At 34.9% G+C, this 12,771-nt stretch overlaps 1 protein-coding gene across 7 annotated transcripts in view; it reads left to right on the plus strand.

The window, feature by feature from the left end:
- Positions 1-12,771, plus strand: part of negr1 (neuronal growth regulator 1) — a 182,227-nt gene that overhangs the window by 93,171 nt on the left and 76,285 nt on the right. Inside the window, exon 8 of one of the 7 annotated variants that reach the window (XM_051897969.1) lies at positions 2,271-2,312. The exons of the other annotated variants lie outside the window; for them this stretch is intronic. Coding sequence (XP_051753929.1) covers positions 2,271-2,312 — 42 coding nt within the window. The remainder of the gene's footprint in view (positions 1-2,270; positions 2,313-12,771) is intronic. 7 annotated transcript variants of the gene reach the window in all.

Below are 12,771 nucleotides of genomic sequence, written 5' to 3' on the forward strand. Positions count from 1 at the left end.
CTGATATATTTAATTCTGCATGCTCATTTCTATTGCTATTTTCACATTTGGATTACCCTTGCCATCATCTAATGTTCACTTAGTTTTCTTTAAAATCATTAATTTATTAACACTAGCTATGTTTACATGGACACCTTTTGTTTAAATGGGAATGAAATCATTCCGATTGATGTATCCGAACATAGTGTTTATGTGCGTCATACGTCATTACACCATTTCTGCGTCATTGCGTATGCGCATAACATTCTGGATTCGGTTTTCAATCTTATCAAGTGGAACAGATTAGAAAAGGTTTACTTTTCTACCACTTACAAACCGAATGAAATTTAAATCGGATTCGGCCAATTCATTCCAATTGACATGGTTACATGTAACTTTTTTTATTCTGACTGTGCAACTAGTCCGATTACAATCAGATTATGCAGCTACTGTTAAATTTAATCAATAATAATAATATCCATTTTTCATACTGTACGGTACACTGTAAACCTGAATAATTTGGGCTAACTCAAAGAATTTGAGGTAATTAGTTACATCAAATTTTTTGAGTTATAATGTTCCCAATTTTAAGTGAGCAGAACAATCAAGTTTTGAGTTTGTAGTACTCACGCATGATAATTGCTCTTAACTTGAAGTACTGAGTTAGCTAACTCATACACTTTGATAGCAATTAACATAAAATATTTAGTTAATTAACTTTTTTATTTTAAGGTCGTCCAAATCAAATGAGTTATTTACTTCACTGTAAACCCTAATAAGAAAATTCAGAAAACGCCAACTTGCTAATTTGCTAACATGTTAACAATAGCACAGCAACTTGAGTACAGCAACTTAAAACATGTACTGTAACTTACCTGCTCTCAAACCAAGCCACATGCACTACTTGTCACCATGATGGTAACTCTCCAAAAACCCACATTAACAGAAACTCTTCTAAATTAGCACAAATCATTAATCACTACTAAATCTCCCTTATCCATTAATTTTGCACAAAAAACATTATATAACACTTAATTTTAGCATTTACTCTCCCTTTCGAGTGCCATGGGCAAAGCATGCTGGGAAATAGAAATCCCAGCCCAGTTTCAATTAAACTTAAGTTAGTCTAAATTAAAAAGAAATGATTTCATACAACTCAAAACAATAAAACAGTTCAGTTTACCTAAAATATATCAGTTCTGTGAACTCAAAAGAAAAAGAAAGTTCTAAATACTCATTACAGTTAATTTAACTGAACTAATTTGTTAAATTTAAGTTTGTCCTACTCAAAACAATTAAGTATTTTGAGCATTAGGGTTTACAGTGTACTTGTAGTATTTAAAATGACTGATTTTAGTTTTTAAGTGTTTTTTTATTTTTTTATTTAGATGAAATAACATAAAATTTTAACATTTCCCTTCCCATTTAACATATCATATGTCTTCTAAAGCCTCCAATAGCTTTGTGTGAGGGACAAACTAAAGTAAATGAATCAGTGTAAATGATCCAGTTCATAAAAATGAGACATTTCAGGTGTTTTTACATTTAGAACAACCAGTAGATTCTTCAAAATTTCTCCTTTTGTGTTCCACAGAATAAAGAAAGTAATTGGAATTTGGACCAATATGAATGTGAATAAATGATAACATTCATTTTTATTTTTGGTTGAACTATTCTTTTAAGACACGTCTTTTGAAAGCCAGTGTGAAAATGTAATCTCTGAAATGGGATACATTACTTCCCCTTATGCTTTCTCTTTAGCACATAAACTCTGACATACATGGACACAATGCACACACTAACAGTGTGTGTGTGATGTGTTGTATTGCATGACCTTTTCTTAGTAACCACAATGAGTATCATTCAACGTTACAGATCTTAATGCATTTTCATACTCCATTCTAGAGATATGCCACTGTATTAGCAGGTATACCATTTGTGTGGAATGGATATAATTAGCCATGGGGTCCTCTCACTGCCAGAGTTTAGACCTTTGCCAGTGTGTAGCCCTTAACTTTCATTTGATGCAACGCTTGCAGAACAAATGACAATTTCATGGTCCACTGCAGTAGCGGCAGTATCAATCGCTGAGATAAACTGTCTCGACGTCCCACTGTTCTTGTTTTGTTCCAAGTTCCAAATTGTATTTCTAGTTAATTTTGTGATGTCCTAGTTGAGCGACTTGGCCGAGAGAGGATAGTTTAAATTCCTCACAACAGGTGCACTACTTATTTGACAAAGACTATACATGAATTAATAAATGCTAATTATGTTTTGACATCTCTTCACAGGAGGGTTGGATTATGGGTATTCAGAAAGAAGCAATACATACGGTATGCAAATGCAATGATATATAGAAATGTATATGAGTATGTATAAGGGAAGACCGAGGTAATTGTTTTTTGACGAGGGTTTTCTTGTAAATGTCAGGTGTTACATACTTGTAAGTTGTAATTTATTAATTACAATAATTATTGACCATTTTGTTTTTCATAATTGTTTTATTGATTAGATTTTGCCTATATTAGGCTTTTAAATGGTAGGTTATATTGTGACAGCTTGCTTAATAGGGGCATGTTGTCACAAAAATGACTTTTTTTTCTATCCTGGCCAATTATGGCGGAATTTAATTTAAGTTTAATAGCTTTTTGTATGTCTGCACAAAAAATTGGACCCACCCTCATGTAAAAAGTGTGACTATTAGCCCCAGTCTTCCCTGTATGTGTATAAAATTAAATCATTGCTCAATAGTTATTAAATCCATTCTTTACTTTGTATGTGTGAGATATTTCATACTTGAATGGAATGGAAACAGGAGGAGATGTTAGATCTTTCCTGACCAGATGCTTGTCAATACCTGTTCATAGTTCTTTTGCATCATTTTGAAACATTTTGGCCTTTCTTTACACATTTACAACTGCTCTAAAAATGGCTATAATTGACTGTGAAAATCAATCCCTAGTTCACACACAGTATGCACTTTTCTCCAAACACACTGCCAATACTTTTGTGTTTCTCTGCATGTTGGCTGAAATAGCAGCTACATTCAGACAAGCTTTTGATTCCACTGAAAACCAACCTGTCTCTTATCGGTAACCATTCTGAGAAATAGTTCAGACAGCTTCCACACAAAGTGAGATTTATGAAGTATTTGTGCTATTGGGATTCATACAAGATTTATTTGGTGAAATAGAGTGTGCTTCATTTAAAAAAAATATTGAGAGCCCAGGCCCCAAGACTGAAGTTATGATTTATGTTTCCCTTGATGTTTTGTCACATAGATTGTCCTGAAGTTGTTCTTTAGAGAAAGTGCAACCTTAAATGAATGGACTTTTTGTTTCTGTACATTGAGGTAACCTATAGGTATATATACAGTATATAATCATAACCTGATTCCTGTATAGTAGATTTAGCACTTTTACAAAAAAAGAAATCCAAAGTGAAATATTTAACAAATAATCTTTTCACAGAGAGCTTTTTGAGGATCTCAATTTGACACTTTGTCCACATTCAATTGTCTTCTCATGATCCTATTCTTCATACCTCCAAATGAGCTTAGTTACAGGGCTTAATCATGTTTAAGAGCATAACTATAGCTCTGACATTCTGCCCAACTGTGTCTCATTCACCATATCAACAAATGAGGTTATTAGTTGGATGTCATTAGTTTGACATTGCTTTTTTTTCTTCCTCTGAGACTCACATCCCTAATTTTTTGTGTCTACAAAACAAAGCAATTACCGCTGTCAGCAGATCAAGATACTTCTTTTCAGCATCACAAATGAAACTTTCACATTTTATCTCCAATGTGAACTAATCTGGCAAACGTGATGGAATAGTGTTGTCAGTATTTTTCTTGTGAACTGTTACAACGCTGCGTACCGAATCCTTGCAGTGGATTCCAAGCATATGGCAGAACATATGCCAAGCATGCATGGTGCATGAATACTGATTATTATTGCAAACACTGTGCCTTTTTGACCAAAATGAGCATCAGCGTGAGAGAGAGAGAGAGTTATTGCCTATGGACATGTGCTTGCTTAGAATGGAAATGGTTATAATTAGGTTGTTTACCTCAAATGTGTTCTGTTATGAAATTGTGAAGATATAATATTTTTCTAATCCATATTTAGGTTTTATTTTTAGTTGTCCATGCCTACATTTTTATGTCAGGGCTGTGTTTTCAAAATAAATGCACTGCGCCATTTTATTTCTGGTTGTGCTGCTTTTATAGGCATGGTCAAAGAGTTTAGCATGATATACTGGTGTTTTAGTGTCCTCAAAAAGTTTCTTAACTTCCTTGACCAGCTAATCATCCAATCAATCAATGAAGAATATCTCAGCTATTTTATGGCAGAGATATTGTCCTATTTCTTTTTTTCTTTTTTTACAAAAACAAAGAAATGGAATAGTTGAAGTATCAAAAGCAGTAAAAGATTATATACACTACCATTCAAAAGTTTGGTCAGTATGATTATTTTAATGTTTTTGAAAGAAGTCTTTTATGCTTACCAAGGCTGAATTTATTTAATAAAAAATACAGTAAAAACAGTAATATTGTGAAATATTATTATAATTTAAAATAACTGTTTACTTTTTTAATATATTTTAAAATTTAATTTATTCTTGTGAATGGCAAAGCTGAATTGTCAGCAGATATTACTCATCTGATCCTTCAGAAATAATTTTAATAGTTATTTGGTGCCCAGGAAAAAAAGTTTTAAAAGGTTTTTTTTTTTTTTTTTTTCTGATTTTCTGATGAATATAAAGTGTATAACGGTACTGTAGTGTATAATTTCATGCATCTAGGCCTCTTGAGCTCAAATTAATCTACTTTTTTTTATTTATTTACTTACTTTAATACTCTTAAACTTTCTGAAGACTTTTTCTTAACTGAAAAAGTGCCTCTTAAGCACTTAAATCCAAGTCATTTATCCTCCCGTTTTATCTATGCCTTGCAGAAACGCTCTATTTTTGTGGCGAGGTCCCACACATGTGGAATCTCCTCTTGTAGTGTTTTATAGTGTGCCAGGCTTGCCTAGAACTCTTTAAATGAGACTTTCACTTATAGCCATTAAAACTTTTTGACATCATCTACCCATCCTCATGTTACACGAATGATATATTTCTGTGGAATACAAAATTAGTTTCTTTTTATACAACTTTTTCATACAAAAGTGGATGATGACCAGTGTCTGTCAAGCTCCTAAAGGACAAAAAGTACTATGATTATCAGTATATGACATTTTACATTTCGATTTGTTCCTTATATAAAGCTATCATATGGCTCTAAAGGATTTGGAATGCAGCACATGAATGACATGGTACTTATTGGTACTTTTTGAGGGTGTGAGTTGATGATGAAAGTATTTTCATTTTTGAATGATCTGTCCCTTTAGCATGTTTTAATTACATTGGTAAATGCTGTCAAAAATGTTGAATTGATAATGTGCTATAAAAGATGACATGTTGGGGCAACTCCTTCGCTAAATACTAATTGTCCAGCATCACATAATTTACTCCCATGTGTCAATTATTTTTTGTAAGAAATGAATAATTATCATTGTCACTCTGATGTAATACTTTAATGAGAATCTAGTCCAGAGTGTACAAGATTCATGTCATCAGGTTTGTCAAGATGGTCAGTCATTTCAGTCTAAGGATGTTATCATTTGTTTTTCACTTTTTCACTACAGAATTTTTCACAATATATATACATACATATATACAGTGCTCAGCGTAAATGAGTACACCCCCTTTGAAAAGTAACATTTTAAACAATATCTCAATAAACACAAAAACAATTTCCAAAATGATGACAAGACTAAGCTTTATATAACATCTGTTTAACTTATAACATGAAAGTAAGGTTAATAATATAACTTTAATAAAAATTTTCGGTTTTACTCAAATTAGGGTGATGCGAAAATGAGTACACCCCACTGAAAGTCTCTGGAGCAGAGCTAAATTTTAGACTACAGATGTCTAATTTAACAAAAATTCAACCATAGGTGAGTCTAATTATTCATTACACAGGTGTCCAGCAGGCAGTTGACTATAAAAGGGTGTTAAAATCCCTTCCCATTTCATGCTGTCAGCAATGGCACCACATGGAAGAGAAATGTCACAAGACCTGAGAAAGAAAATTATTTCTTTACACCAGAAAGGTAAAGGCTACAAGAAGATCAGCAAAGCTTTACTTATCAGTCAGAATACTGTAGCAAAAGTGGTACAAAAATTTAAAAAAGATGGAACTGCAACCCTCTCACAGAGAGACGTCCAGGTCATCCACGGAAGTTAACACCTCGACAGGAGCGTCTTCTGATGAGAAGGGTTGAAGAAAATCAGCATGCAAGTTCACTGCAGTTATCTAAAGAAGTAGAAAGCCAAACTGGGGTGACTGTTTCCCGTGACACAATACGGCGTACACTGCAGAAGAATGGCATGCATGGGTGCTGTCCACGAAAGAAGCCTCTCCTAAAGCCCAGGCACAAAGAAGCCTGCCTAGAGTTTGCCAGGGCCCATGCTGACAAAGATGAAGACTACTGGGACTCTATACTCTGCAGTGATGAGACCAAGATAAATGTTTTTGGAACTGATGGCTTTAAAACTGTATGGCATCGCAAAGGTGAGGAATACAAAGAAAAATGCATGGTGCCTACAGTGAAACATGGTGGTGGCAGTGTCCTTATGTGGGGCTGCATGAGTGCTGCTGGTGTCAGGGAGCTGCATTTCATTGATGGCATCATGTATTCACAGATGTACTGCTCTATACTGAAAGAGAAGATGCTACCATCACTCCGTGCCCTTGGTCGTCGTACACTTTTCCAACATGACAATGATCCTAAACACACATCTAAGGCCACTGTTGGATTTCTGAAGAAGAACAGGGTGAAAGTGATTCAGTGGCTCCTGATCTGAACCCAATCGAACACCTATGGGGAATTCTGAAGAGACAAGTTGAGCATCACTCTCCATCCAGCATCCAGTCTCTAAAAGGGCATTCTTGAAGAATGGAAAAAGATAGATGTTGCAAAATGTCACCAACTTAAACATTCCATGCCTAGAAGACTTGGTGCTGTCATTAAAAATCATGGAGGATATACAAAGTACTAGATGTAGTAGTTTTTGTTGTGGGGTGTACTCATTTTTGCATCACCGTAATTTGAGTAAAACTGAAAAATGTGTAATCTAAGTTATGTTATTAACCTTACTTTCATGTTATAAGTTAAACAGATGTTATATTAAACTTAGTCTTGTCAATATTTTGGAAGTTGTTTTTGTGTTCTTTGAGATATTGTTTAAAATGTTACTTTTCAAAGGGGGTATACTCATTTACGCTGAGCTGTATCAAGATCAATAACATTTCATTGATCAAAAGTGACAAAAAAGACTTATACATTTTCAAATAAATGCTGTTCTTTTAATCCTTCTGTTCTTCAAAGAATCCCAAAAGAAAATGTATCATAGTTTCCAGAAAAATATTAAGCAGTGCACATTTATTTGATATTGATAATAATAAGAAATATTTCTTGAGCAAAAAATCACCATATGAGACTGATTTCTGAAGGATCATGTGACACTGACAAATGAAGTAATGGTTACTGAACATTCTGCTTTGTCATCGCGGGAATAAATTATATTTAAATATATTAAAATAGAAAACAGTTATGTAAAATTTATGTAAAATTGTAATAATATTACTGTACAATATTACTTTTATGCAGTATTTTTGATCAAATAAATGCAGTCTTAGTGAACAAAAGAGACATATGTATATGATGTATTCCAATTAAAAATGAAGTGTAATGGTTGGACCTGGTATGTCCCACATGAAGGGCACAGAATGCTTCAGGCTTGCCGTGGGATTTGGTATTATATTTGGTATTAAAATTCACCTTGTCCCTCCAAAGTTCAATATTAATGAGTTCAGATTTTTTAGCTTACCTAGCTGTCATTCAGCTGCTGTCCACATATTCGTCTTTTTTATTTGTTTAATCCTTCAGGCTTGTGGTCTCATGGCACTCCGTGAACTCTCTCAGAATGGACCGCATGGGGCATAGTGGCCTATCGGGGAATAATCCTGTTTAGCGATTCTTTCAGGTGCACTTATCAGATTTATGCTGCATCAGGAAGGCTGAGATCAACGGAGGGAGAGACCTCTCGTATAGACGTGATGTGGTGCTACCTGACCTTCATTTTGCTTCGTGTTATGAAAAAACGGCACCATTTCTGGTTGTGGATGATAAGCGCGTGGCATGTCATAAATCTTTCTTGACCTCTAGATTCTAAACAGGCATGGCTAGTGCAATAATGCTTGTATTCAATATGGTTCAACTGGAGTCTCATGTGTGCTTTTGTGGAAGACATCCCCAGTCTAAATGATCCTGTGTTTACATGAGCCCTCGGAATAGCTCAAAAATCAATACTGCACCCTGTTCTGCATACTGATGCGCTCTGCTTTGATCTCGCATTCAGGGGCATACAGTGAATCGGTTTAATTGTACATCACAGAAAAGCCTTCTGCTGTGTTTCACTGCGTTGCTCTCTTTTTAGTACTTATGCACCAATGGATGAACCCTGTAATACTCTGTGGAAGATTCCTTGTAAAATCGATGTCTCTCAGCCTTAATTATTTTAGTTTCAATGTATATATGCATGTTTTAGAATCAGAATCAGAATGAGTTTTGGTTGAAGTTCCTCCACACAAGGAATTTGAATTGATAACAGCTTGAAGTACTTGCAGGCTGGTTTACAGAAGAAAAAATATATTTACAGAGTAATACAAGCAAGATTATATTAATATGAGTGGTATGTCTACAGAGAGTTGCTATATATAGGTATGTGAAGCAGAGAATGAGTATGTGTAGAGCAGATGGGTATCTGTAGAGCTAGTATGAATATAAAGATATAGAAATGTCAAATAAAAGTTAAAAATACTGAATTTGCATATCGCACAGATGGATTTGTACAGGTATCATGTATAAATATACATTTACATATTGCACATTAATTTTATCACTCACTAGAGATATGCCCAAGTATTCAGCTGCGCAGGGTTCCAAATTAACACTTATCAAGTGCCAATTGCAAGGTAAAAAAAATGGCCTTGCGAAGCAAGTAAAGCAAACTTGAATGCCAGTTGGCCGGTACAATTTTTTTTTCCTTCTCCAGATCCCTATGTGGAAACACATATGTGAAATGTTCCTCATAACAAAAAATATGAGGAAAAAAATCTAAATTTTTGTGTTTTACATATAATATAAAAAACTAATATTACTAAAATGTCTTTGTGTATGTGTATGTGCATATGTGTATATATAGAGAGAGAGAGAGAAAAATTGACATATAATCATTTTTAAAATTTTAATTAGATAATTCATTAAGTTTAAAATAAAAATGTTAATATTTATATTTGGGCACTTTGTCCATAGTTAATGTGATGAACTATATATCTGCTCTGATAGGACACCTGTGTGAACTTTAGGGAAGTTCACACAGGTTTGGCCACCAAAACAAAAATATGACAAACTATTTTTTAGAATCACAATGTAACAACGTGAAAGGCTCAGGGAAGAAGGAGGCAGAAACCAGCTAACCAACATAACTTTAATCAACATAACTTTAATGAGAAAATAAACATAAACAACAAAACGAAAGTAAAGCGGCAGCCCCTCACGGACGACTGCCGCATATAAACATAAAACACAACATAAGTTTCCCAGGCCTGGTCCTCTCTCGTCTTGCACTGTCGTCACTCCTCCTTTTATTCTTCCTGGCGCTCCTCCGTGGGACTCAAAGACCAGTGTGGTGCGAAGGTGACGCTCATCAACACTCACAACACTGGCCTTGCTCCGTTCCCACGGCTCTTGGCCCCGCCCTGCTTGTCACATACAACTTTTGTGTTTTGCATGTTTTACATTGAGATGGAGAGTTGTTTCATCAGCATTTAGTGCACGGTGTGCTCACACTTGCCAGATTTGGTTTGATTAAAGCAAACTCTGGTGTGATTGCTCTGTTTTGCGATTAATTTGAATAAGTGTAAATGCTGTCAACCGAACCCTGCTGCACACCAAATAAGCAGACTGAGACCGCTGAAAAGGTGGGTCTCAGTTAGCTCCCAGATGAACTCTGGTGTGGTTCAACTGAAATATGAACACAACACGGACCAAAGACATCCAAACTACAAGTGTGAACACCCCCTAAATCATCAGAGCCATAAAAAAAGAAATCATAGATTATATATAGATATATATATTCCTTAAAACCCTGACTCAAAACTGTCTTCATTTTGTTAATGACTTCAAAATAATGCAGTTAAGTGAGTCAGATGTTAAATCTGAGTGATTTGATTCAGTGAAGGATCTGTCAGACTGATTCAAAGCAGTAACTCATCTACTCATCATAACTCAGCTATTCATTCAGAGAACTGACTCATCATTAGTTTGGGAATTGGACTGCACTGGTCAGGAGTGTTGTATGTATGTTTTTATGTGCAGCTCACAAGGACAACTCAATAGAAAGACGATTTTTGCTATTATTTCACGGTACACAGATTTTATTGCATCACATTCAATACAGACTACGAGCTCGCATTCACAACTCAGGTAAAATGTTAATTTTTTTTCTTTTTTTCTGTGGTGCTGATGATTTAGTTCTGTTTGTCACAAATATGCAAGGAAAAAAACTAGAAAAACCTTGATTACAGGCAAAAATATTCCTGTATATTAATAGAAAAGATCCAGTTTCATGGCCGGTAAACAATATTTATGACAATACATTTTCTTCCATTGCCAGGTGTGTTAAAAGACTCTGGTTATGCATATGTGTGTGTAGTTTTGCCATTAATGTTGCTTTCATCATTTTCCACATGCATAAATTAGCATCTAAGCACACATAAACTCAACGGAACTGTCCTCGCTAAAGTATTCAGGCTTCTGTGAGCCAGAGCTGGTGTTTTCTTCCTACCTACACTAAACACAAAAACGAAAACATGCATTTTTCATGGGCTAAAATCTTCTACCAGGGGCAAAAATGCACTCTTCCTCTTGTGAAGATTAATCTTTAGCCTTGAGCTCTGTACCCTCTCTGAGATGTCATGTTCCGCCATAAATGGGCAATAGCAAAGGATCACTCGCTTCCAGTCCATTCTCCTATACTGAATCACCCCCACCTTTCCTTCCCATCTCTCTCCCTCTCTCCCTCTCCTACGCTCAATTATCTGTGCTTCTCCTACATGCACTCTCGGCCTGATTATCTCACCCACTCTGGGGCTCCTTCACTGGGCTGTCCATTAAATGGTATCCGTAGCTTCTCTCTCCCTTCCCCCCCACACACACTAGCACCAGCTCTGCACAAAAGCATCAAGGCCCAAACAAGTGGCTGGGTGCAGAGGATGAGCAGGTTAATGTTGAGGAATAAATGCAAAAGTTTTGCAAAAAAAAGTCAGCAGAGGTAAATTTGCAGTGAAATCAAATCTCACATATATCCATTTAGACTGTAATACCTGAACATTGCATTTTTGGAAGGTCTGTATATGTGAGAACTTGCTCAGGATTGACAAGATGTTGCATGGAACTTCCTTTGTTTTGACATGCTTGGTCCCAGCTCCTCGCTTTCTTATATGATAATTCTCCTTCCTCCCTTCCTCTCTGCTCTTGATCTCAAAAGAAAAGCTTTCATCTTGTCAGTCCCATTTCAGTCCCATCTTGAATGTTGCCTATCGTCCTTTCTGTCTGTGTAAATACATAATGCCACATACACAGACAGACATGGGTGTACTAGTATATAATATACCGTATATATATATATATATATATATGTATGTGTGCATTTTGATGTACTCGTTTTTTTCTGTGGGCACTTTTGCTCCAAATTTATTTTATTAATTGATCAATTGATTTAATAAAATGGCTTGATAAGTCTACTTTTATGTCTAGTTTTATATATCCCAAATAAATATTTAAGTAATAATAATATTTAAGTATATAACATTTTTATATATATATTATTAATTAGTTAACTTAATTAGTTGGTTAATTAGCTAATTAGTGGTACCAATGATTCCCTGGCTAAGGGACAGTCATAATTTGTGTGAAAATGTATATAAATAATTTTAGCATAATGATTTGAAATGGTTTGTTTTTTTCACTTAATTTAAGTTAGTGCCGTTTTAAAATGTAATTATTTGTGTTTTTATTATGGATTTTAACATTGAAAGAAATAAGTGATGAATATATGGAAAATATTTTTCCACATTTTATTGTTCTTTGTAACAAATGGAAAAGCTGAAATCTGTTTGTTTTAAGAAAAAACCTCTGGTACATGAAAGTGCCTAAAGTTGAAGAAACGCTCATTATTGTACCACATGCCTACAGCAAAAGGCCATGGTCTGTGTTTCTTCCTTCTCGACATTTGAACGTTATTCAAATTCATACTAACGATGGCCTACTAATTTAAGATGCACATGCTATTGTCTTTAAATGATAATGTCATAGGGAGTGTCATTAGAAAGTTGGTTTTCATTGCTCTTTCATGTGGCTAAGCTGAAGGGGGAAATAATGTTCTTTCAGCGTGATTTCAAGCCGCAAACTAATGGATCTCACTTGGAGAGTATTTTACATTTTTCCTTTTCTTTTTTTTTATGGAGTGCAAAAACCCCTGATGAGTCAATAACTCTCAATCTGTTTCTCACTGACACAGTTTACAATATGTGTGGAATGGTTTTTATGACATGAGAATGATAGTGTCAGTGGATAGCTCTTTGTTGATGATACAGTAGTTAGGCTGTGA

The sequence above is a fragment of the Ctenopharyngodon idella genome, chromosome 6, assembly GCF_019924925.1.
Source record: "Ctenopharyngodon idella isolate HZGC_01 chromosome 6, HZGC01, whole genome shotgun sequence".
Lineage (NCBI taxonomy): Eukaryota > Metazoa > Chordata > Actinopteri > Cypriniformes > Xenocyprididae > Ctenopharyngodon > Ctenopharyngodon idella.